Source organism: Motacilla alba, chromosome 2, assembly GCF_015832195.1.
Source record: "Motacilla alba alba isolate MOTALB_02 chromosome 2, Motacilla_alba_V1.0_pri, whole genome shotgun sequence".
In the NCBI taxonomy this organism is placed as follows: domain Eukaryota; kingdom Metazoa; phylum Chordata; class Aves; order Passeriformes; family Motacillidae; genus Motacilla; species Motacilla alba.
In genome coordinates this window covers 80,795,514-80,822,496 of record NC_052017.1, presented here as the reverse complement: position 1 = coordinate 80,822,496, position 26,983 = coordinate 80,795,514, and the positions used below count along the sequence as shown (strand labels likewise).

Sequence of the window (26,983 nt, the reverse complement as noted above, 5' to 3'; positions counted from 1 at the left end):
GTGTATGTACAGATTGCTTAACTGAAGGCTCAAAAAGATAACAAAATAAGAATAAAAAAGTTCAAAGAGCAAACGGTTAGTTGTAGTAGAATAGCTATGATAACATTACTTAGCAAGACAAGCTTGTGACTCAGTAGTATTTTAGGCATATATTGTAAAAAAAAAACTCAAAAATTTCAAGAAATTGGCAGGTTTTTTTATGTCAGAGAATTCACTATGTCAGGGTCTATGAGGTCGAGATGACCCCAATGTGTTAGGAAGTCTCTTTTTCCCAGCCCCGAGACCGAAGAAGAAGCCGAGATGCATCAGCTCTGCTTTTCAATAATTTTCCAATACCTATCACCTATGCTAGACAGTCTGTCTCTACTCTAAACCAATCCAAAAGTGTCACCATCACAGCAGAAGATGGAGGACAAGAAGAAGAAGGAGAAAGGCAGAACACGCCCAGATTCCTCCATCTTGCCTCTTGAACCCTCATTCTAAAAACCCCAAAATTCTACTTTTTCACTTTGTCACAAATTAACTATCATTCTACTTAAACTCTCATGGCTTGTAAATCCTCACACAAAGCTGGTATTTTTTTCCACGGGTTGAAATCAAAAGCACAAGTGTTTTTGACTCCGTGCCAAGGTCTCTGAGCCCCCTGCCAGGGTCTCGAGCCATCCAGGGCAGTCAGAGGAACGTCCTGGCTTCCAACATCACTATTTGTACAGCTTTTAGCAGATGGCACTATTTATTTACTTAGACATAACATCATACTAAGATTAGTTTTCAAGCCTTTCAAGTGTGTGAAACCTATCTTCCACCAGAAACACCAATCCTTGACCCTTGCATGGTAAGATTTTAAAGAACATTGGGCTGATACAGACTTTTGTTGTCCTTTCAGAGCTAATGCATTGAAAATGCCAGTACAAAGTATAACTGACAAATTTGCCTCAGAAAAAAAAAAAATCATTGCCATCCAGGGCTGCATTTGAAGGCTACAGCTGCCAACAAAAGAAAGTTGACTGTTTCTTTGTTTCAGGGTACAGAGTCTCTATCCCCATACTACAGATCTTATTCATTATTATGGATGCATAGAACCTTCAAAGTGAAACACAGAAACTGAAATGTTAAAGAGTTTAAATTATCTTTTCATGATATTTATTCTGTTTATCTCACATTATAGTTAATTAGCAGATATTTAAAAGTCAGTTGTGCTTCATGTTTGGCCTAGTCAGCTTGAAGAAGTAGAGACAGATGGAGAATTCATCTATGAAAATAGCTCCAGAGAATATCATTGATGGACTTCTGAAAAAGTTTGACAAACGTGAATTGCAATACCCAGGTGATAATAACCTGGTCAAATCTTAGGGATTTTCCCTAAGGAGAACTGAATTTAGGTAACTGCTCTGCTGCTTCCTGCACCTTGAAGATGGCAGGGTTTTATCGAGAACTGATTTTCCAAAGTACTGGCACATCCCAAATTAACTTTTCTCTAACTGACTCTCAAAACCAGCACAATTATGACAGGATGTTCAAAACTATTCAGGCATTTGCAGAAGTCTGCATGAGATACCCTCTACCTGCCCCCCATGGAAACTGGCAATCCAAATAACTAGCATGGGCAACTCATGAATGATGGAAACATCAGGGCATAATGGAAAGTGCTCAGCAACCTGAACCATGGGTGTGACAACAGGTTTTGCCTGTGGTAAGGTCTGCTGTCACAGGAATAAAGTACAGCAAATTTCACTTAAAACACACATTAAAAAAACACCAAAAACAAACCAAAAAACCCAAGCCAAACAAACAAAAACCAACCAACCTACCCCAAAAAAAACCCCAAAAACCCCCAAAAATATGCCTCCAAATATATTTTCAAGAGCTTTTGTTAACAGTGTTTATGGGAGTAGACTCATGACTGTAGTGTGCTGAAGAAGATGGAAAATCTGTCAGAGCAGCAGCAGGTCACAGGGTTCCTCCATCACTGAAAAGCACTGGAGGAACAGACTTATGATGTGAAGAGCATATCACAGTGATTATTAAGGAGACATAATAAATTACAAATAAAAACAACAACCACATGCTTTAGAGACTACTGTGAGAAGATGAAACAAGGAATAATGAAAAACAATTAAATGGACAATCTCAATAAAATTATCTTGACATTGAGATATTAGCTCATGAGTCTGCTCAACAGAGGGACTGAAGTTGTATTGTCTGAAAACTCAGCCAGAAACCTGAACAAAGAGATTAGATAAGATTAGGCACTGAGCACTCTGCCATTTACACAAAAGGAGTAGGTGAGGTAGCACTCTTCAACATTTTCATTTTTTAAGGCTGTTATTCATACACAAGCATGCCCTATTTTTCAATAATTATGTGAAGTGGATACTGAGGAGTACACGCCCTTGATCTGGGGAAGAGACTCTAGTTATCATTGATGGAATTTCAGAATGAAGCTTTGACACAGTTATACAGCCCTAAGTATGATAAATGTGAATACATAAATTAAAATAATACAAAAATCCTAAAAACCACTATGCTCCAAGGCATTATCTTTTAATTAGGTAAGGTTTACCCATTATTCTGTTTACCTATTGCCCAGTATAGTAGTAATAGTTAGCAACATAATAGAAGAATGTGAGCATTAAAACACCCATAAATTTAAAGCACCCAGAAATGCAATTAACAAGTTTTAGATGTTTCAATACCTGGAGAAATGTATAGCCCCAAGCAATGTACTTGTACTCTGTCCACATGCAAAAAAAGAAAAAAAAAAAAAAAGAAATCCAGCATAAGCCAGGAAAGAACTAGTCAAACCAAAAGTAAATTATAGGTGAGAGAAAGATTACATCTGCATTTGTCAAATAACCTGAGTCCCTAATGATAGATGAAAGGGAAATATTTTTTTTTTGTCTGGATCACATCAGCAAATCCTCTCCTTTTTCACAAAGCAGAGTTAGAATTGATGGTGAACTCTTTAACCAAGAAGAAAGCAAGGATGGCAAGTCTTTTGGTGCAATGAATAGTTAATTACTACAAGAGAAGTCATACAACTACAAAAGACATGATTGAAAAACCCCACAAGGAATCATTTTATCTCCTTTTAAATAAGTCATTCCACTGGAAGATGAGACTTCATACACCTCTAGGCAGAGGAATAAATTATCATTTGAGCAGTATTTGAGGCATTAAACTACTGTTCTCAGTAAAATGTGAAAGGCACCACTTTTTTTTTGTTTGTTTGTTTGTTTTTTTTTTTTTGTTTTCCTTTTTTTAAAAGAAATTTTAAAAATTAGACAATTAGAGCCCAGTGCTCAAACAGGGAGAGGAACGAATAGCCTGGAGCCACACATGGGCTCTGTGATTTGAAACAGCAGTCCTACCCTGCAAGGGCAGAAGTATGTTTGGGCTTTGCAGCTGGAATAAAACTGACATGCCTCGGGAATTGTCCTGAGAGAAGCAGAAGTACCAGGGACCTTGGAAATTCACATCTCATTAAAAACAAAGTGAGGCACCAGCCTTGAAATGTCTGAAGTGGACTATAGGCTTGGTGTAAATACTCACCACCACACATCCTTTTTCAACTCTCTGAACCAAGGAAAGATGAAATTTCCACAGAAACAGAAACCTGGTCCTATGTAGGCCACTAAACCAACAAAATGCTTGAAGCAGAGACTTGCCCATACAAATCTTTTCCCTAAAGTAAGCTTTTCAGGACTTCCAATGGGGCTTAAAGTGTTCGTCTATTTTAATAGAAAGTGCCAAAAATATGCTAGATAAGACAGCATAAACAAAAAGGGGCTGGTAAAAAACTGCAAAAGGTAGAATTCTTCCCTTCCCTGGTCTACTTATTTTCTAAGGCACACCTTTACCTTCAGTCTTGGTTTCAATCCCGTAGCCTTTCACTGTCTTCCTGCATGGTACCAATCCCCATGGTGAGCCAGGTCCCTCGGAAATGTCCTTCCACTGTCACCAAGCCACAACTTTACTACACCTGTGTCCCGTGGTCACTTCCCTGCTGTGACCAACTGTGTGGTCCCTGTGACAGCCAGAAATGTCTCTACCTGTGAACGGTCACTCTGCCTTTTATGGGAGGTGTAATATCTCTGCTGCACAAATAATGCCTCTGTGAGCCTGAGTGTAGCCGCCAAGAGAGGCAACTGGCAGCCTTTCTCCTTCCTTTAACAGCCTAACTTTTCAGAGGAATGTATGTTAAAGAAGGTGAAGCTAAAACAAGCTAAAAAACCAACCACATGCCTCTGTCACGGTTCTCAAAACCCCATGACTGGTTCACGAGTGTCTATGTGATGTAACACAAAACAACCGCACTGAATTATCAGGACCACATATACCAAAGGGAAGATATAACTAGATGAAATTAGCAATCTCTAATAGCATGATTTGCAGCCCAGATGTATTTTCAGAGAGCCTATTGAAAAGTTGTGTGCTGAACTTTAAGTCCCTTAACTATCATAATACAGTCTACAACCAAGTGATTATTTGTAAGTTATCCTCTTCCTTTGATTGAACAACTGTTGGCTGCATAGCCCTTTTACCTGGTAGAATATTCACCTTTTTACATTACAGTTTGCTGATACAACACTACCTTTAAATAGTCACTTTTCCAATTACTCTTGATTCTCATAATTCAGTTCATGCAACTCAATTTGTTTCTGAATTCACAGAAATATTGTTTATTCAGTTATAAAACAGCTTAAAAAAACCCCAAAAACCCCTAAATTTGTTCAAGCCCCAAGCTTTAAATATATTAAACCAGCAGCTATATTGCACTTTACCAGATAACTGTTTTCTATATAAAAACATTTCTTACTGTTTCACTTCACAATTTTAAATCTACATAATGACACTTTAATTCCTCAAGAGCCTCATCTGGTCCTAACAAGTTAGTACAAGTAGTAAGAGACACTTTTGATAAACAGTGTACACAGGAAGTCATTGTTGAGAGAGACAATTAATTTGGATTCCTACTTGCAGCCATTTATCCTTCCCATTTTTCTGCAGCTCCCTGCACGTATTTTTCTCCAGTCAAATAAAGCCAGCTGATTCTTCATACCTGTATGTTTTGTAAAAGAGACATCTCTTCAGGGGGACCTTAATCACATGCTCCTGAAGGCCCACAAAAAGGACACTCTGGCTGTGCAGGATCTGAAGGCTCCTGATGGGCTCTCGCTGACTTTTCGGCAGGAGTTCAATTTCCTCAAGCAGGCATCTGCTTGAAGTCTGGTTCACTGGGGCAAGTACTTTCTTAATAGTGCCATAGTCTGAAAAGGCAAGAGGAAAATGAGTTACTAAAAATCACACTACCAATTCTACCTGCTTGGTGTCATTCAGTGAAAAAATCTTTGTGTTGGATGTTTTCAATGAAGCCTCAGAATGAAGGATTATTTAGACTGAAGTTTCCTTATGTATTATAGTACAGTTAAAAGAACTTAGAAAACTTTAAAGTCTGTTTTAACATGACCCAATACATCAAAAAAAGAAAAAAAAAAAAAAAAGGAAAAAAGTTAAAAAGTCATTAGTCTAGAACGGCCTTCACAGCAGTAGTCACAAGAAAACAAGATTTCAAAGTCTGGGTTGATAAATGCAGTTCCATGCCAGGGGTTACTGACTTCAGTCTACAGGATTTTCCTACCCTTCACTACATTTAAAGCAGTTTAAAAAGCATTAAATTCCATAATTTCCCCAGATTGTTTCAGTATTCTTTGTGTCAAAAATTATGGAGTTTAAATATGTATCACATTCATTTAATAAAGCACATGTATATGAGTATGTGCCGGTCTCGAGTCTAGGTGAATACGAATGAAATGAGGCTGAACCTCTTCTTCTTACTTACCCTGATTTTGACCTCTGAAAAATCATACATAGCTTTTAGCATTCACTCTTCACTTCTATTCTTAATGTGATTTCTCATGAAAGACAGTAACGCATTGAAAACCAGAGTATTTGATAACATTTATGACTCACTCTTGAAAAGTTTTAAAATAATTTAAAAATATCAAAGTACATTTGTTCTGAACACAAAGGATCACATTCTCACACTGATAAATATTTTAGGGAGCTGCAGCATTATGCAATCTTTTATGTGCCAGCAATAGGAAGTATTAAAGATCCAATACTGGAAACACACACAGAGATAAGCCCTGAACTCTTGAAAGACTTCCCTTTTGAGTTGGTAATAACAGCAAGGGGAATGTTTGGGAAGGCCTGTTCTGCAGTCCAGAAAACAGGGGGTTTGGCATCCCTAGCACAGGGCCAGAGGTTTGGCTCAGAGTCAGCAGTGCAGGCTTTCAGGATGTATCTGACCCTGGCTGGGCAAGTACTGGTTTTATCCATGGCAGGGAACACCTGGTGGCTACACATCTGTGTCCCCACACACCAGCTCCACTCTGGCAGGACCTAAGACCAGAGGCTGGCACCCCTACACAGTCACTGTACCCTCCAGGATAACTGGGCTGAGGGAGGGTAACACGACATTCCCGAACTTTGCTTGGGAAGTGGTAAGGAACAGCAAGTAAGCAACTGCAGGAAGACACAAAAAAGCATAGACTCTAAAACTAGAGAGAAGAGATGAGATGCCAGTTATTGTTAAAAGATACCAGTTATTGTTAAAAGCTACACATTTTCCTGAGAAAGACAAAGTATTCAATCCTAAGACCCGGAGTCGTAGTGGAAAGGAGAGCGTACCCAGGGAAGTTAATAGGGAGATAGAAGGGGGAATAGCAGGGGAAGTTAATAGGAAGTTTATGCGTAAGATATAACAAACATTACATAATATTATTTAACTCTATTAAACAGTCAAAATGAATTAGATAAACCATAAATTATTAACTCAGTGTATAAAAAAGATTCCTCTTAGTCCATAGAAAAATTTTGATCATACCAAATCATGTATGCATGTTAAAATCTTCTGCCTAGCCTCTCAGGTTTTAATATAATCACTTTATGCATCTGTTTAAATTTTTCTCCTTTTTTGCTATAAATATGCTTGACCATTTTTTAGGAAAAGAAATTTTCCAGTAAATGACAATTTCAATTTTTATTAACCTTTTTGATGTTAAAATATCTAATTTGATGATCACTTTTTTTCCCAAACAACCTAAAACAGACATATTCAAAACTGAATTAAATTGCTGCCAACAGTCAGTTTTGCTCCACAATTGAGCAATAAGCAGCTCAGCTCAACAACATAACAAGCAGTGTTTCCACTGATGATTACTGGAGGCAAAATCTTGACTATAATTACAGCAAGTTTAATGATAAAAATATGGTCTGAGACTTGTCCCAAAATTTCAGTGCCTGTATGTCCCTGTTTTGGCTGAGGCTGAATTAATTGTCCTCACATTGGCTAGTATGGGGCTGTGTTTTGGGTTTGTGCTGAGGGGAAGTGAGGGAAGGGGCTGTGTGGTACATGGAGGCTGGGGTTAAACCACAACACTGTGTTAATTACTGAGTGAAAGAGGAATGATTTTCTTTTGAGCAGAGAAGTTTGAAAAATGTAGTAAGAAGAAGGAGCAGTGAGATCATTTTACAGATGTAAATTAATTGGTATTGCTTTACAGATCAGTCAGTGCAACTCTATATCAATGCTTAAGTGGCAGACAACAGATTCAGTGTGATTCATGACATATTGTATTTGGCTTGTCACAGTTTTCCTGCATGAGACAAAAATCAGGTATGCACGCATTCAGCATGTGCTTCTTCTACAGACTAATATTTCTTCCTACCACTGTGCTGGGTCTGGCATCTACAAACTCAATCATTTCTGTCACCTTCCCCAAGAGAAGAAAAAATACACGACTGCAGGCCTGCCTCCCCTATGTCTACATACACATTCAATTTAGAAATACAGCTTTGGACAGGAGAATATGATCAAACACAAATACTTTGTGTTTCTTCTGGCTCGTTTACTATAGATGGCAAACTTACAGTTCTTTTTATTCAAGTGTATGACCTGGAGATCATGGTTACAGCAGCATACCACCCCAGAAAGAAATAAAATATTCTCACTTTGAGAACTGCAGCACTAATGCCTTCCCCAAGACATCTTTCATTGTTCTTGTTCTTCCTTCTTATCTTGGCATACATTCTTCATTCCTCATATTTCCTTTTACTCTCTTTCAGCATCTCCCAAACCATTCCTTTTTCGTTTGTTGCATAAGAGGATCAGCACTCAGAAATGATGAAAGTCACAACTGACTGAGCTTCAATTGAAGAAACAGTGCCTGAGATCCCACAGATTGCCAGGAAGAAACACTGCTCTTCTCAGGAGCAACGTGGGTCATATGCAAACTCAACAAAAAGGAACAGAATATTACCTGAGATCTGCTTCAATAAACTCCCCCACTTCTGACTTCTGCAACCTATCTTCTCTGCCTTAAATTCCTACTGTGTATGGCTTTGATTTTGCAAGGACCACTTGGGAGGCCAAACTAGGGTGAGGATCTGGTTTCACTTGTCAACTTTGAGACAGGCACGGATTGAATTTGTGTTTTGTTCACCAGTCTATAGTACATAGCTAGGGTGTGTAGATATCAACGTCCCTAAAATATACCAGCATGCAACATGGCTATATCAGACCACCTTACAGTGGAAAATCATAGCCAGTGATTCCACTGCTTTCAGAAGCCAGGTGCTCTGCTCCAGTGTTTCCAAATCTACTACAATGTTTGCAACATTATGCACGGCCTCCAACAAATAGTGCAGATTTCCCAAAGAACTTGTAGAAGTCCTATCTTCAAAAGTGTTGTCTGTCTTTCTCACACCACAGTTGCAAAGCAAAATAGGGTGTAAAAAAAAGTAGGGAAAAAATAAGTCTGGAACATGGCTCTGGGACATGGATTTTTTCAGGCCTGTCATAATCTTTCAAGTGAATATTTAGTTATATAATCAAACTAAGTGTCCACTTCTGCCAAGAAACAGCTGAGAAGGCTAGTAACCACAGAGCATCTTAATGGATGTAATCTTATTGCCACAGACACAGGGAAAGCTGCAGCTTCATCACAAATGTCAAGCCTGAGCCTAACAGCCATTTAAGAATTCAAATGAATGGCATCTTTGCATCCTGACTGTAAGCAAGACATACTGGGATAGATCCAGACACCTGACAGCCTTTTTTTAAGGATGGCTAACTATATAGAGGAGTAGTAAAAGATAATGACACTAGCCAGAATGAGTAAATAATGTGCTTTGTTAGCTTGTACTGCAGTAGTTTTAAAGAGACTTGCAAAACCAGCAACTGAACTTTAGAAATCTAAACACTGTGAATGAAGAGAAAAATTCTTTTTGAAATATTACTATGTAATGTGTAGGAGATGATGAAGAACTTCATGGAGAACCTGAGACGGTGCTTTAGAGAACATGCTTAGAGGCAGCAAAGTCTGTAAAGAACAGAATTATAATTGGACAAAATGAAAGGATGATTTCTAAAAGTGAAAAATAAAGCCTAAGTTTAAGAGGTGCAAATCATAGCCAGCAATGGAAAACACTGCAAGAGTGCAGCTGGAATAATTGAAACATCTTTGGTAGTACCTGCAAAGAAAACAGAAAATGAACATACAAAACAAACAGCAGATGCAACAAACTAATAAACTTGTAATTCCCTGAGTTTCCCAACAGAAATAAAACCACTCAAGGAAGCTTCAGCAAATTCTTGCTATAGAGAAGAATAAATATTTACATGAGCTGTTATGTTTACAAAATATCGCTGCTTTCTTCAAGCCAACAAATAATCATGAAGCAGTATAGAAGTAAGTGCATTTCACTGCTTCAAAAGATGAGAAAAAACCTCCACCCGTTCCTTTTTGAGAGGGAAGCACTTTCAATCTTAACTCTTGCCATAGTACCTTGGAGAGTGTGTTGGTCTCCAGAAAGCAAGTGAACCAGTACTAGGAGACAGACTCCAAACCAATGGTTTTCAGAAGAGAAGCCTACAGTATTGTCTTTCATTAATGTAGCTAAAAATCACTGCTGTCTTCTAAACTATATGAGTTGTAAGCAGAATAAACTAATAATAGTCTCAAATAGCTCTTCAGGACAGCTGTATGCCTATATTTAGGACTAAACAAACATTCCTGCAGTTTCTGAGCACAACAAGGTGCCTTTACAAATCTAAAAAACTCCTTACTTATACCAAGAAAAATCTAAAGAAACAGCAAAATCTGCTTTAAATTATTAACTGTCAATGTAACTATGGGTCTGGTTTTCAAAATTCCCACAAAACATTCTTCAGAATAATAATATGCCTTAATCAGATGGAAAGGATGGGGTCAGTGTGATGGAAAGGGGCAGTCAACACAACACACAGATGCTAAAGCAACATTTGGAACTTCAGGGGATGCTTGTAACTAAACTTGAATAAAATACCATCTGTGCAAGAAATACACGACTCTGTATGTCCTAACATGTGAAAACATGTCAGACTCATTGATAAACTTAATAATCTGGCAGCACAATGACCAGGGAGTTTAATAGATGGAGACTTGAGAGAATACATTTTAAAGTGTAGCCGAAACAAATACGAATTATGTGTATTTTCAAGAAGTCGAATATGAAATAGACTTTGGAAAATTATATACAGTAAGTACTTCAATTTTATCCATTACACACTGGTTTTGCATATTATTAGTTGAATACAAATTATTTTTCACATTGGAAAATAAAAGCACTAAGTATTGAGACAATTGAAATTAAAGGAAAAAATCTGGTAATGTAAATATCTTGTAAATAATATCCATATGTACATATAAACAGTGGTTATCATATTCATATAACATTTGTATCAAACATCATAGAAACAACAAAAAAAACAGGGCATTAGGGTCATCTTCAAGGCAGAGGTCTTTCAGAATAATAAACTGAAATACCAAATATAAAACTGATTAACCGAATGTGAAATAGTAAAAAATCAAAGAATGTGCAAGGTGATTGATAACCATTCAGCCACCATGAAAAAAATGTATCATCAATATTTGCTTTCCTCCGCTACAGGAACTGGAAATAGCCCTACCGTGAAGCAGAATGCGCATTTGGCTAACAGCAGAAAATCATTCCAATGAACAGAAAGTATTAGGTTGCATAAGGGCTTTACTGTGCTTGACACAGAAAAAAAGATGCAGGAACAGCAAATGCAGCAGCTGGTTCAGCCTAAAAAGGGGAAACCCAGACTTATGATTTAGCAATCTGAGTAACGTCAAAAAAGACACATATGGTACACAGAATGTGATGGGGTTTAAATCCTAATCTTCTCCGCCCTTTCTAAAAATAACTCTAAAATTAGTTAAATCATCAGTAGAATACGGATAATAAAAGCTTTGGCTATTACCTGTTTTTGCACATGGGGGTGGGGTACAATTAAGTTTAAAGCAAGGTGTGTTTAGAAGAAAAGATAATATAACCATGCCCTGTAGCTTCCTTTTTTTTTTTTTTTTTTTTTTTTACTTGCAGTTTTCTGGGATACATACTTATACTTGAAACACAAGAATACATTGTTTCATTGTTTAATCATGCTCCCGTCTAAAAGGTAAGTGACAAAGCTTCAACTCTTCTTTTAAAATTAAATATACACTATGTTTAAGCATAGTACTTCTACAATTATTCAGAAAACAAAAATAATATAGTTTGATTTTAAAATTCCCACCTTAATTTACAACTTTAATTTAATTTTTAAAACATTTTTATATGTATATTCATGAATTCTTTAGGGAAAAGAGTGAACCTCAAAATGAATATGTAATTGTGATCCTCCATCAAGACAGAGATTTAATTTTTTTTTCTAATTTCTCTTTCTTTTCAGAGCTGTTTTACAGTTGCCTCTCCATCTGAAGCCTGTTTGAACCATCTGATTAGTGTGGTAGTTAATTTATTCCTTTTTTTTCCCCTACTTTTAATGTATTTTCATGGTGCAATAAAATATATAGATGTGATTTTTCTACAAGTATCACTTTGTTCATGTGAGACCTTAGTACAAAATAATGAATATTTTTGGTGTTGGAGTTTTTGTCCCCATGTGAAGTAAAATACAGGCATAAAAACATCTCTGTTCTAGGTGTGTTACAGGAAGAAAATCAGGGTGTGTCATTTTTTAATCATTCCAGTATTTAAAACAAATCATTCTTTCCCCATGCTTAATATCAAAAGGTCTTGCATTTCAGAGGTTGTTTACGTAGTACTGCTATTGCTAGACAACAAAAAAAATCTAAGGATCTTTGGCCATATAACAGCATTGAATTTTACAGCTTAAAAGCTTTCAGAAAGTCCATGGTCGTTGCTGCTCTGCTGGTATATTATTAGGCAGAGAAGTTAACAAAAATTATCAGGGAAGCTAAGACTTTAAATTTAAGAAAAAGCAACTCCTAATGAAATAAAATTTCCTGCTTTGTGTCAAACTATATGCAATACATAGCAATCTTAAAATGGGACATTCAGTTGTCCAGTGTCTTGGCAATTAGAAAGGAGGAAAAAAGAAGTGTTAAAAAGGTACATGCATAATTTAATACATTTATTAAAAGCTAATTTTAAATTATATGCAAACAGCTATACCACACAGTGCTTAGTGTATTAATGGTTTCAAACACCAAATAGCTGCTTAACTTAGGAAATGGGAAAGGTTTGACTCCTCTAAGAGGGGAGCTTTGGAAACAGTAGAAGAAAAACACAGAAAAACTCTGTATTAAATTATCTTTATCTGGGTAAGACCCCGAGTGTTTCTGCAATCTGCTGCAGGTTTAGTTTTCAATTCTTGGATGCAACAACAGCAGTTTTGAACAACAGTCTATAAAAAGCAAGCACACATAATATTTTAGATTTATGTTCTTTATCTTTGGCTCTGACTCCTTCGTATTCCCTCTTTCCTATTATATTTCAAGTAAATATTGATGTTCTTCCTTACAGCATTGGAAATTATTTTAAATCAACATTGAAATGAGATACATTTTTGATAATGCTTGTCAACAAAAGAGGTCTGATGGTCTACTACACATCCCCAGACTTCCGTGCAGGGGAGAGAATTTAAGCCATTTATCCACTAGTAAGAATCTGAAAGGAGCAATTTTAACCAAAAACTATTTGCATATCTTCTAAAATTATTAGCAAGTTTCTTAATGCCCCAGTGGATATTCCAAGAGAAATTCAGTTTTACCTCTCCAACTAGAGGACTTTCTCATGGATGTATGTCAAAATTTAATATATATTTATTTTATGACGGGAATATTTGTGGGCTATTCTTTCTACACAGAAATTTGAACTGTTAACTTAAGAACCTTTTCAATAAAAAAGTGTTGATGTAGGTACTAGTTATTAAAAAATACAGATCTTTCTTCAAAGCCAAGTGTCTGGGAGGACAGAAAGAACATACGAATTAGTAACATATGCAGTCCAATAATGATTGCAGAACTAAAAAATATCTAAAAAATAATTAAATGAAACTTAAAAAAAAAAAACCTGTTTCCATTTTAAAATAGAACAATTCTGGGATGTATCTATCAATGTAAATCCAGAGAATAACCATCTTAATCCTCTCTTTAGGAAACTGTTCTCCAGAAGAAAAGTTTGTAAATATTCAACAATTTTTAGAATACTTCTGTCTCCTGTAGATTTAGTTCCTATGTGTTATAGTGTCTCAGAAGCATCAAGGACATAGTCAGTTTGCAGTTGAATTAGGAAAGCTTTCTTCCAGTAGCTACCATGCAAAGAGTTAAACACCTGCTTTTAGCAGAGACAATATCCACTGCTCCACTAAGTAAAACATTATAAATTGGTACAAATAACCTTTCCACTAGTAGGATTTCTAATGAATCAAAAAGTTTAGGAAATAGGGCAGTTTGTGCACTATTACTTGGCAGCCATTTCATGCCTCAAGTTGGAATTAAACTCCAGTTCCAGTCAGACTCATTCAAAAATCTTTCAAATAGAGAATTCAAGCTCTTCATAGAAATTCAGATCTATTTGAGATTAAGATGCAAAGCAACTGGCATCTAAACCAAGCAGTATGCCTTGTTTTGGAAGACTGTTTCTACAAAGTTGAAGCTTCTAAGTCCTCAAAATGGAGCTCCTGAATCCTCAATCTTCTGGAAAAGACCAGGCAAGAACCTATACTAAATAATAAGTACATGCTGAATTACATGTCTCAGCTACCACATCAATTATGTCTGTTTCCTTCACAAAGAAAATTAAACTATCTCAGATTATAAAACAGATTCTCATATATTCTAGCGGCAAAGTTTTACCCTTCTTAGATTCACACCAGATGTTTTTTCTTGCCTGACCAAAAAAAAAAAATAATAATTTCAACAATCTCAATATATATATATTATTAATGAATCATGCTCACTCACCCATCTTTATCTACTACTTATATTTCCAATCTTATAGAGATTTTTCAGCTTGCCAAAGATGTGCCTTAGAGCTGAGATAGAAATTCATAACATTTTGTCTATGTTGAAGATTGATGTACCCATAACAGTTCATGCACTCTGCTTAGAAGTTCAGGTGTCTGTAGAATATCTGTAAGTAAATGCTATGGTAGCTAGAGTTTCTTACTAGACTATAAGAAAACATTTAATAATATTTCATTCTGTGATACATTCCTTTTACTTACTGAGGTAAATCATTATCTATTTTTAAGACTTTATGAAGGGGTACCTTTTATCTATCTTTTATTTGCAATCTCATCTAATTATTTTCAAATTATAAAAGCTTTAGTAAAGAATAAATAAAGAATAATATACAATAAAGAAACTTTTTTTATTAAACAATTTGAGGACTTGTGAAATCTGGATTCAATTGCCAACTTTTTTTTCTCTAGATTTCATGTGTGAATCTATGAAAGAACAGTATTCTGAACAATTACACCACCTAAATTGAAAAAAAATTAAAACTTGAAACTTCACTTCCTATTTCATTTAACTATAAAAATATCTAATCACAAATATTTTAACAGGTACATTTCCCTACTGAAACTTCTTTTGTTATGATGTTTGCTTGGCCACTGATTTGATTCCATGACAAATTCAAAACCAGTGACAGGCAGTTACTTTATTCTCCCTTGGTATTTAGGAGACAGTTGAACCAAAGACAGAAAAGTCTCAGTTGCAGCTAAGAAAAATAATGAATTTTTTTTTTTTATGCCCTGTAAGGAATAGGTGTCTTCCATGTCCTTAGGGAGTTTTTGGGAAGTTACTGCTTAATTAAAAAAGACATTGGAAAAATATTTTAATAGTACTCGGAGCAGGGAACAAGGCATAATCTCTCTAGCTGAACTCTCTACCTACTTTGATAGCTGCACGGCCACAGTGTTCTGCATGCACATTAAAACAGTGCCAGTGCGTGGATTTGGGAGGACTCCTCCCAATCCACAGGAGCCCCTTCTCTCCTGCATCAACCTTTCAACAAGGAGGTGCAAGGAATGGCTTTGAACTCTGAACATTATGAGGAATTAAACCTCATCTCTACATACCTCCCACAAATGTTGCTGCCATCCAGATGATGTCAGCAGCAACTGACCCTCCTCTCTTGTGCTGATGTGTTTATCGCAGAGAATAGTACATCCCTGAGTAATGTATCCAGTTTCCTCAACGCATAGCTACTTGATCATGTCCCTATACAGGGTATCACCATTTCTAATCCCTTCAGGAAGTTATATTAATATGTGAATAACAATACTTTTTAATTACTGCCACTGGTTTAAGAAATGCAATTTAAGCAGAGAGGATATAGTTAAAACTACAGCCTAAAATCTTCAGATGAGGCTTTAATGAGTTGGGGAAAAGAAAGCTGTTTCTCAGGACTTGGCAAAGAGATGATGGACAAGAATTTCAAGCTTGGCTCTAGTACCTCACGCTCTTTTTCTTTTTTTTCCTTGGGGAGATGTCAGAAAATGTCAAGTAGGCTGTGTAGATCAAGGCATGATTTGTAACAACATTGAGCAAACATTTCTTGATTTTACCAAACAATATTCTCATTTTGAATTCTTATTTAGATTACTCAAGTTCTGTCTAAAAAAGAACTCAGTAATAAAAATAAATACAAGAATCATGAAAAATTATGTAAGCATCCTCAAAGAAGGCCAGTAAAACATTTTTTTTGTCCTGCATCACACTAAAATAACTTGGCATATAAAAAAACACATTCTTCCAGCTTAGAAAAGGAATGGATTTCAACAATGTCAGATTCAACATTACATATGATACCAAGACCATTTTGGGTCACCAAACCTGCAGGCAAAACAAAATGTACATAATTTTCAGTGTTGCTTGTACATTTATTACTACATCTGAATCAAACAGATGCTGCCAATATGCACACTGACCTGTGAGCATGTGTTATGAGACTATCAATACCAAGATTCCCATCAGATGTCTTCAGAAGTCTCAAATATTTTGGTCTGTTGGACATGAATCCTTTCAAAAGAACACTATCAAAAGAAATCATTATAAAAGGGCTGCTTAGGGCTGTACTTAAGGTTGTACTTAGTAGACAGTGAGTTACCTGGTTTGTACTTCCAGATGAACTAGGACAAGCTAGGCAGCAGTTCAGATACAACTAGCTGAGACGACTGTGACTGACAACACCCTTTTATTTCCAAAATTTTACTCCCTACATACAGTTAGATGACAACTAAACAGCTCCAATATCATGAGCTAGATGTGAGTAACACCTATCCCAGAGAATGCCCATTTGGCGATATACTGAAATTACAGTATAATTACCATCCCTTTTTTTTGTTTTAGCAAAATCTAGCTTTTACTGCACTAAAAATGACACATACACAAAACGTGAAGCCCTGAGGCAAGGAAGACACATGAGTTCTTATGGTTCTAAATGGGAAACATTACATTTGTCAAGAGAGGTGCAATTTCAATATCATGGGTTCTAAAAAGACAAAGAAATAAAACTATAAGGTTGTTACTGGTTGCTGAAATTGACACCAAAACAAAGAAGTCTATATTAACTTCCCATAAACTTCTCATGAAGAGAATTCAAATTTTGAAGAGATCTTCTAAAATGTTAAATCAATGTCTTTGACTGGGCTTCTGAGATAATGGAGATGAGCACCTCTCAAGAGTTGTATAACTTCTAACTAAAGTAGTAGAGTAGGTAATAAATGTAGATATCAAGATGAAGTGGTTTGTGGGATTTAAGACTTGATATCTGACACAGAGCAGCAGTGAAAAATGCCACACTGTCCTCAAAGGAAAAAATTACTATTCAATGGAAGCACTGGATCCTTGCCAGTCTTCCAAAGTTGAGATATATATAAACTCTGATTGGATCTGACTGGACAGGGAGTGCTTACCACTCCTATTATTTTTATTGCCTTATTTGTACCACCAAAACAATAAATACCTTGTAGGACCCAACACAGGCTATGAATATGATAGGGCTTTCCTACTGAATAAATTTTTCAGTGCCCAGATCAAAGAAGAATTTAGATGCACAAGTGGAGAAAACTATTTGTTAGATAATAACCCACAACATACCTTGCCTTATTTCTTAACCAAGTCATATATGGTTATTTTTATTGAAAGTGTCGGAAAGACAACTGACTACTGTGTGGATGCAGAAGCATCACCAACTTGACTGAAGAGAAAGTTTCAGGAACTGTCCTCTACCCCAACTCATTTGTAGTTTGCACAGCACATACTCCTGGTGCCTCAGCCTCTAGATGAGTCAGATCCAGTACATACATCCATTTAGAATCTCAGCAGCAATTTCAGCATAAAACACAGCTTTTGCTGAGAAATAGAGGAGGAAAGAATGATGCTGATTTTGTTTTCTAATAGTACTAAATAAGAAATTAAATGGACAAGAAACAGAAACAAAGCTGGAATTAGAGAAAAGAAGCTCAGTACCTCTCATCTCTCAGAAGCTCTTCATCTCATTACTCTCCCTACTACAATAAAGTAGCCATTGCCACATTAAAGTAGCCATAGCCACAGTACATAGTGACGGTATACAACACATACAATCATATTACACTATATTCTTTATAGAAAAATATAGTATATTACACTATATTCTCCTGGTCTAGGAGCCAGGATATCTGGCAATAACCAGAAAGGGTCACAGAGCTTGTTAGTTGAAAATCTTTGTGCATTTCTTAGGCAAGAGATGTAACCGCTATTCCAGTTGCAGTCATTGCTATTTCTCCTAAAGGTGTGTAGAACCATAGAACCAAATTTCCAAGGTTTATGGGATAATAATAAAAAAAACCAAAACGCTAAAAATTAGAAGGATGAATCTGTAAACAAGTAACTCTTTGCTCCAAATATTACGACTCTCACATGGTGACTTGATTTAAGTAAAGTGCATGAAACATAATCCATTTTTTCTGATATAACCTGCAGGTTAAAGGATTCTTCAAACAAATACAACAAAATAATATAATCAAGCATCTTCACATTTTGAAGACTTACAAGACACATTACAAAGTAGGGCATATCTTTATTGAGAAATTCTTTAGCCTGTTAATATTTGCCATGTCCTATGACCAGAGCAAGGGGAAAAATCCCTATGATTATTAGTGCCACTGCTTGTAAATGCTTAGCTGTAGATCTCTGGATTTATTGAGGTTTACCAGGAAAAATCATGCAGAATGAAGCAGCTTGTAAACATCAGCAAAACCAGGAGTTCAGTAGAATATCTCATTTAATGACTGTTTTCCTGACAGCTCACACTAAATCTTGTATGTATCGTGGACAAATACTTGTGATCCAACTTTGGGATTTTTAGGGTCAAAGTTGAGTTTCATGTAAGGTTCAAACTTTTCTTTCTCTCCATGATCTAACTATTTCACTTTTTTCTTTGGTTGGCATGGCTTTATTGAGTCACTCCTATGCATGTCCACCTTAAAAGAAAGGGGTTTTTTTTTAAGTAAAAGGGCCTGCAGAATATTCTAAAGAAGATTCAGCAACATATGACTAAGCCAAATCCCTTCAAGAAGAAAGCATCTTCCCCACATCTGTCAGGAAGAGTCCTGAGTACTGTGTACTCACAGAAGGGATACACAGTTGGTACCAAGATCAAATTTTGCCCCAAAATAAGGCTAATTCCAACACTGTTTCCAAAATTAAGACCAAGCCTGTTGACTGGCAGTGCACCCTTTCGGGCAAAATGAGAATTTTGAAGGTGTGTAGATTATAATAGATCTTAGCTTTGAAGACAGCAGGACAACACTGAGCACCATGTAAGATACCTCTCTTGCTCACAGCTTCATATTTTCTACATTAGAATTACCTAATAATAAATGAGCACAGGGGTTGTCAAGTCTAGTTTTTCTTCAGGAGGAAGAAATTATATTTTCAAGAAAAAAAAAAAAGGAATAAGGAAAGGCTACTTGGCCATTCTAAGTTTATAAAGTAGTCAAACAAGATTTGAAAGCTCAGCATCACTATGCCAAAGAGGAGCTGTTCTTTTTTAATGGAAGGTTGAGACTTTGTCTCCAGCTCTTTACAATCTGTTTCCCTCCCTGGCCCACGCATTAATCTCATTCCCATGCAAGCAGAGCCAGCTGTTCTTCAGCCAGTAGCTTCTTCTTGCAGCAATTCTGATTTCCAGTGGCAGCACAGAAGTGCACACACCGTATGTTCTTCGGACATTTATTTATAGTCTTTATCTGACAGAGCTGGGCAATTATAAAGACATAATGATAATTTGTGAACAGAAAAAAAAAGGCTTCTTCTACTTAAATTTTTCCCTTGAGAAAACAGAACACCATCTACTTGCAGCAGACAATCCATGAACCTTATAACTAAAATATGAACAAACTCTATGAGCAAATAGCAGCAACAAACTAATCAAAATCATGACCTATTTATGGGTTGATTATAACAACAAAAAATGACTACAAATAAGTGCTGGGTAATTTGTGAACCAAATAAAGGGTTGCAATTCTCACATATAAATTGCTGTCAATGAATAATTTAACCAGCTCTAGTTAGAGCCATCTATTTATTAAGAAAGCTCACCAACTGGATCTGGCAGAATGATTTATCTCTATACACAGTAATAAAGCCAAGGGAAATCAGTACTGCTGGACATTTTAAATGCCCAGTTTGATCCTCTGGAGCCACACAGTATCATTTATAACTCTGTAGCCCTGATTTTAGATGTTGCCACTCTCATTTAGTACCATTTTAAAACCACTTAGCCCAGTATGGATGACACAATACATAAGACAGGGAAAAATCAACATTTCTTTTGTCAAATTTCATAGGAAAAAAACCAAAGGTTTGCATTATCCTTCTTTGCCTTTAGAGATATTCTACATGGAAAATAACATAAATATGCTAGCAGAAATATATAGCAAGCCTTCTTAGAAAAGCTAGGATAAACCCCAGAGTGATCATTAGACTCTTCAAGACAAAACTATGCAATCTTTTACATATTTTTATGAATTTTGCAGCATTTTTTTTCCTGAAAAGATTAACAATATAAACAAAGTATGAATTCAGCTAGGGTTTTCCTTTATCAGAAATAGGTGTCACTGCAAAAGCAGAAGAGAGTAAGGTTATTAATTTTATGGTTCCCTGTTTGACTTTTTGAAACAAATGTTCAAGATCATCACATTGCTGTCAGCACTGGTGTCTTCCAACATGCACCACCCTTCCCAATCAAAGTAACTGATGAGTATTCTTCCTTCAAGCTTCTTAAAATGGCATTGCAGAAGGCCAGAAGGCAACAACTTACAGGGAAATAGTTTTAAAGCCACTGCCAGGGCGCTTTACAACTCCGTAAAAGTGCACTATACCTTTGTCAAGCAAAGCATAAAAAACAAAACAACTGTGTTTTCTGCAACAAGAAAAGAGAAATGGTTTTTAAAAAGTGACAACTGTGTGCCACAGTGTATACGCCCCCTTATCCCTCTGTACTCTTATTCCACTGTTTCTGGTTTTGAGCTAGAAAGGATAAATACATACAAATAGACTACCTATTACTTTCACAGTTGACTTCTGACTCGAATTACAACTACTTTGGTACTTATTGTTATTGCATTCATATTTTAATTTCTAGATGAAGAAAACGGTTCTTAACTGAGATGAAAAGTCTGTATCTCCTTTCAACGGAAATTATCTACAGATTACTTCTAAGAACCTCAATGCACTTTAGAGATTATGCAGTCAGGAATAGCACCAAATTGGAAAAAATGCAGCCAACTTAAGTTTTGTTGCTCTCTTCACCACATATGAAACATATATAAGCAATATTTTTGCCTATAACTTTCAGGATAGCAACTGCACAGATACTACATATATTCTGACACCATGTGTATTGAACTGTGAAAGCTGCACACTTTGATCAGAAGCTGTAGTCTGCCAGGAAAATGACAATATTTCATCAGAGACCTTTGAGTAAGAACACACAACTCTTTTTCTTTCTAAGACCTTGGGTTGTTTCCTAGAAAAAAATGAAGTGTACTGATTACAAATCAAAATTTGCAAGATAGAACTGTAACAAAAAATCACAGAGAAATCATATCAGGGAGTACTTTTCATCAGTTTACTCCCATCTAGCAGAATAAACTGTTATGATGGCATTCCCAGACTGAGTTTCAAGCAAACTTCCAAATCTCTTTATTAGATTGGGACTAGTTTCTTTATAATCTACAGTTTCAGGGCTTTAGGAGAAAAAGTGTTACATTTGTGGATATTTACTACCTGTTTCAATGCTTCTAAAAGCAAACGTATGAAAATTCTATCCACATTTTCCAAAAATATATTTTGAAATTTCTTCATGAAACCTCTCTACTTATTCATTATAATTGCTGTATGTGTTTCATCAGAATTATTTTTGTCGTTATTCTCGGCATTGCTACCTGCAATTTTTCGTACTTCTTGGAAACATGTTGTAATGCCTTCCAGTGACCTTTAAGCCTCAGTTAAAACCTGGATTTATGGCATAAAAATTGTGGCTCACTTCAGTGAACAATTCACTCTTTAGATACATGCAATGTAGCCAACAATAAATCTTGCTTCAAGTTTCATACTCTCTTTCTAGGTCAGTCATACCCCAATTTCACCAATGCTGTACTATAAATCCCAATAACTGAGATCTACCACTGGGCATATACCACTTCTACTCAGGACACAGAGGGGACATTCTCTGCGCAGTGGGATTGAAGAATAGAAAAAAACACGGGAGTTTTTTCACCAAGCAGTTTTCAAGTATGGCCTTTAAAGTTTTTCACCAGACAGGGCAAGTATTACCTTTTCTGAACTCCCAAGTTTATTATATGTTCATAATGCCCTCAAACTAGACATTAAATCTAATAATTTTTTATTCAGTTGAGTAAATAAATACATTTTGGAAAATACCTCTGAATAAGGGCTACCTGCTCTTGCTGCAACATCCTGTTTTGACAAAACCTAAAAGCAACATTTTTAACCATGGGACAACCTAGACACTTATAGTGTAGGGAAGAAATAAAATGGAGGAAAGAAATGCCTGGAGGAAAGAATATAGGGGAGAAAGGACAAAAGGGAGGGAAACAAACTATGATATATTAATTGGATTTTTTTATGAAGAAAGAGGCCTTTCAAACTTAGATAGTTTTAAGGCTATTTAGTGTTTCTATACTTTGCTCTACATTTCATGTATTGTTATAGATGTTGTTTTAGCTCAGAACATCATGAATACTTTAGTTCATCCATGCATGCTTTCCTTGATCTTCCTTTTTAAATCATGGGAAATTGTTCCAGGGATTTATTCTTGCCTAAAGCCATCAGCACAAAATGTGCAGGAATTGATATATCCCTTCATTCTGTGTTAGAAGTCAGTACAGTGAAAGATTAAGATGTTTCTCCAAAGTACCAAAGCATATTTTTTATATAAGCAGTAGCCTTTAAGCCCTAGCACACCAGAATCCCCTAGCAGAATGTTGATTTGGCAAAGGTTTAGGAAATGAAGGCTGTTGACTCAGCAGATTAATGCCTTTGCTTATTCCCAGTATCTCCTAAAGTAATACTACATCAGTAATGCTATGTCTATTTAAGGTTTAATCAAATTAGATTATACTTTTATACTGACAGGGTCAGTCTCCCCTGTAATATTTGTATTCTAATAGGATGGGTAGGTGAGAGAAAGAAAGTTCTCTTAACTATTGGCCATCTGTTTCAAAAAATGGGATTTTTGCTTTGAACAACAAAGACAGCAGAACATTTATTTTTATTAAATCCAATCTGTATGCCTACTGAAGCTTTGTACATTTTAAAAGACAATTTTTGAAGAACATTGGAATGAATTATAACTACAAAAGTTATGCGGTGTACATCTCTCACAGCATGGTTTGGATCCACCCTGCTTTACACTGCTAAGTGCAAATTGAATACTGGCAGAACTTACATCAGAGTTGAATGCACTTTTTTAGAGGCAGCAGAAAGTACAATGGCATCTATTATTACAGCCTTGAATAAAAATGCAATTTAGCCCAACCAATTTGACATGATACTGGCATATATGTATAAGCACAGGATAATTTAGGTTGGAAAGGAGATCAGAAGGTCTCAAGTCCAGCCTTCTGCTTTGGTCTCAAAAACTTCCAAGAATGAAGACTGCACAACTGCTTGAATTTCCTAGAAATGAGACAGTTTTTCTTTATATCCGGTCTGAAATTCTCTGCCTGTTGTCTCTTGTCTTCCCACATGCACCAGTGTGAAGAGCATGTCACCATTCTCGATGTAAACTCCCTATAGGCTCCCTACAATGCCTTTTCTCCTCAAGGATGAACAAGGCAAGCTCCCTCAACTTCCCTTCCTAAGGCATGGTGCTCCAGCCTCCAACAGAAGGCAGCTCTCCACTGAATTTGTTCCATTTTATCCATGTCCTTCTTGAACTGAGGGAGGCCAAAACTGGGGAGCAACCTCCTCCCTTGATCTCCTGGCTGTGTTCCTGATAATACAGCCCAAGATGCTATTGGCTGTCTTTGCAGTCATGGCATCCCTTCAGCATGCCTAAGTCTTTTGGTTGGCACATCCTCCAGTGTAACTAGTGGTACGCTAGTGGGGTGCCACCTGCACACATGACAGAGTGCACTTCTGTCCTCCTCCAGGTCATTGATTAAAAAACACCGAATAGTAGAGTACTTGTCTCCTTATCACTTCTACGTATCACATTAAAACTACCCTCTGAGCCTGACATCCTAGCAGGTTTTATAGATCCAGCTGCCGACCCATATGGACCCCATATCCTGATTTGGATATATGAATATTGTGGGAGACAGTGTCAAAAGTCTTCCTAAAGTTGAGGCACTACTTTCTCCTCATGTACAAACCCAGACATTCTACCACAGAAGGTAATCAGATTTTCAGATGAGCTTAACCCTTGAGCAATCCGTGCTGAATGTTCCAAATCACCTTTTTCTCCATCATGTGCCCAGAGAGGTGTGCTCCAAGGAGGTGTTCTCTTTGACTTTCCCAGGGACGGGATGCCCACTAGACTCTTGCTCCCCAGGTCATAGAATCATGGAACTGTTAGCTTGGAAAACACCTTCAAGATCATCAAGTCTGATTATTAATCCAGCACTGACAAATCCACCACTAAACCATATCCCTAAGCCCCACATCTACATGTCTTTCAAGAACCTCCAGGGATGGCGAGTCCACCACTTCCCTGAGCAGCCTGTTCTAATGTCTGAATACTTTTTCATTGAAGAAATTTTTCCTAATATCCAATATAAATCTCCTCTGGCAAAACTGGAGGTGGTTTCCTCTGGTCCTATTGCTTGTTACTTGTGAGAAGAGACTGACTCTGACCTGGCTACAACTTTTTTTCAGGCTGCTATAGAGAGGATAATGTTGTCCCTGAGCCTCCTTTTCTTCAGGCTAAAGAAGCCCAGCTCCCTCAGGCACTCCTCACAACACCTGTGCTCCAGACTCTTCACCAGCTCTGCTGCCCTTTGCTGGACACCCTCCAGCACCTCAATGTCCTTCTTGTAGTGGAGCGCCTGAACACAGGTTTCACAAGGTGCAGCCACACCAATGGTCAAGTACAGGATGAAGATCACAGCCTGGTCCTGCTCACCACACTGTTGCTGATGCAGGGCAGGATGCCCTTGGCCTTCTTGGCCACCTGGGCACACACTGGAGTTTCATGTTTCATTGCTGTTTCAGCACCCCCAGGGCCTTTTCTGCTTGTCAGCTTTTATTCCTCTGTCTCTTTTTCGAAGATGCAGCATTGTGGTAAAAACTTAATTCCAAATTAAATTTACCAATTCTTTTAATAATGCAAATAAATTAAATCAGGAAAGATATAATGACAAAATTTCTCAGACATGTAATAACTGTCAGCCGAGTCTTTCATGTCTCCCAAATATACACACGCTCTATGATGTTAGGAGCTTGGGGTAGAGGACATTTTATGTGGGAGTAAAGCTGGACACTGGGGAAATTCAAAACCCTTAAACTTGATAATTTAGGTTTTAATCAACTTAAAATAATTGTTTATTTTCAAAGTTAAGGCCGCTGCCTATTACTTTCTGTTGTTTACAGAAGTAGTGGCAATTTCTCAATAATCTTTTACTACATTAAGTTTATGATGAAAACTCAATACAAACTACTCCACAGTTTCTACATAAGCAAAGGCAGGGCTCAGAAGAGATAAGATGGTGCAAAATTAACAATCTAATGAAATTAAAATTATAATCTGTACCCCAGAAGTAGGCAAAGTGCCACCTTTCTCTTACTATCTTAATACATAAATAAATGATACTGTGTAATTTGGTACATCTTGGGATTTTTAAACTACACTTATGCACTGTACCTGTGGTATTTGTATATAACCATGTGGTAATTTCAAATTTTAGCAGAAGTGAATATTAATATTTCTCAGAAAATAAGTCTTAACACTTACACTCCATTGGGGTAGAAGAAATGTTAACAAAATCCGCTGTGATTCAGTGAAAAACATGTAAAATAGAATTAAATACATCAAGAAAACTGCAAGAGTAGAATGGGGGTTTTATCACATGCTTTCTCACACTTATAAAACATACACTGCCCACCTACAGGAAAGCATGTGCAGAGTTTAGACCAAAGATCCAGCTAAGATAAGTACCCTGCTTCCAGGTATGATCAGAAACAGACATAGAGAGAAGAATGAAAAGTGAAAGGCAAGCATACATCACAAGGAGCATAGGAGCAGTATTTTTTTTTAGCAGCACAAAAAGAACACAGAATCACTCCTGAACACTATCTATTAATGAACCATGAAGTGTAAAATCTTAGATCCTCACTTGATGACTCAAATGTAAATGTTTACACACCAAGGGAAACTGAAACCTAAAGACAATCTGAATTATGACAAAAGTCATTATTCTTGGTGCTTCCAACACTGTAAATAATGTAAATATCCCGCAATGTAGTGATAGTTTCTTCATATAAAATCAATTCACTGCATGTGTCTGCAATTCAGGTTTGGTCAGGAGGCCTCTACAATACAAACACCACTTAGCATTGGCATGATTTCACTTAAAATGCTCTGATTTACCAACCAGCAGGCTGTTTTGACTAGAACTGGTCAAATCCAAGCATATTTTAACCTATCAAAAGCTTTTCCATTACTGTCCAGCTTTCAAAGAGCACAATGAGACAAACTGAACATTAACAAACTGAACATTAACAAACCATTACTTTGCCCAAGTACTTAAGAACTATCCTAAGTTTGATGCCTTGAGGCTTTAAAACTTATTAGTCCAATTTAGTATTTCAGTCTCAGCTGGGGACACCTTTGTTCTGCAAAACAATTCTCCAACACCCTCATTATTTTTAAGAAGATTGAAATTTTGAACCAAGAAGGCAATAGCTCTAACGAAGGCAATACAAGGTGGAAGGTTGTTTTTTGTTTCATGCTAAGCTTACATATAAATGGGTAAGCAATGAGGCAGGGTATAAAACTGCATAATTAGTATCTTGAAAATGAGATGAAAAGGAAAGTTAATAAAATATATTTGAGAAAAAAAAATCAGAAATAGAAAGAGTACCTGTAT

At 36.6% G+C, this 26,983-nt stretch overlaps 1 protein-coding gene across 5 annotated transcripts in view; it reads right to left on the bottom strand.

The window, feature by feature from the left end:
* The window catches only part of SEMA5A (semaphorin 5A), a 318,036-nt gene that overhangs the window by 91,100 nt on the left and 199,953 nt on the right, over nucleotides 1–26,983 (bottom strand). For all 5 annotated transcript variants that reach the window (XM_038128190.1, XM_038128193.1, XM_038128191.1 and 2 more), the window contains one exon: nucleotides 5,063–5,270. In XM_038128190.1, coding sequence (XP_037984118.1) covers nucleotides 5,063–5,270 — 208 coding nt within the window. The remainder of the gene's footprint in view (nucleotides 1–5,062; nucleotides 5,271–26,983) is intronic.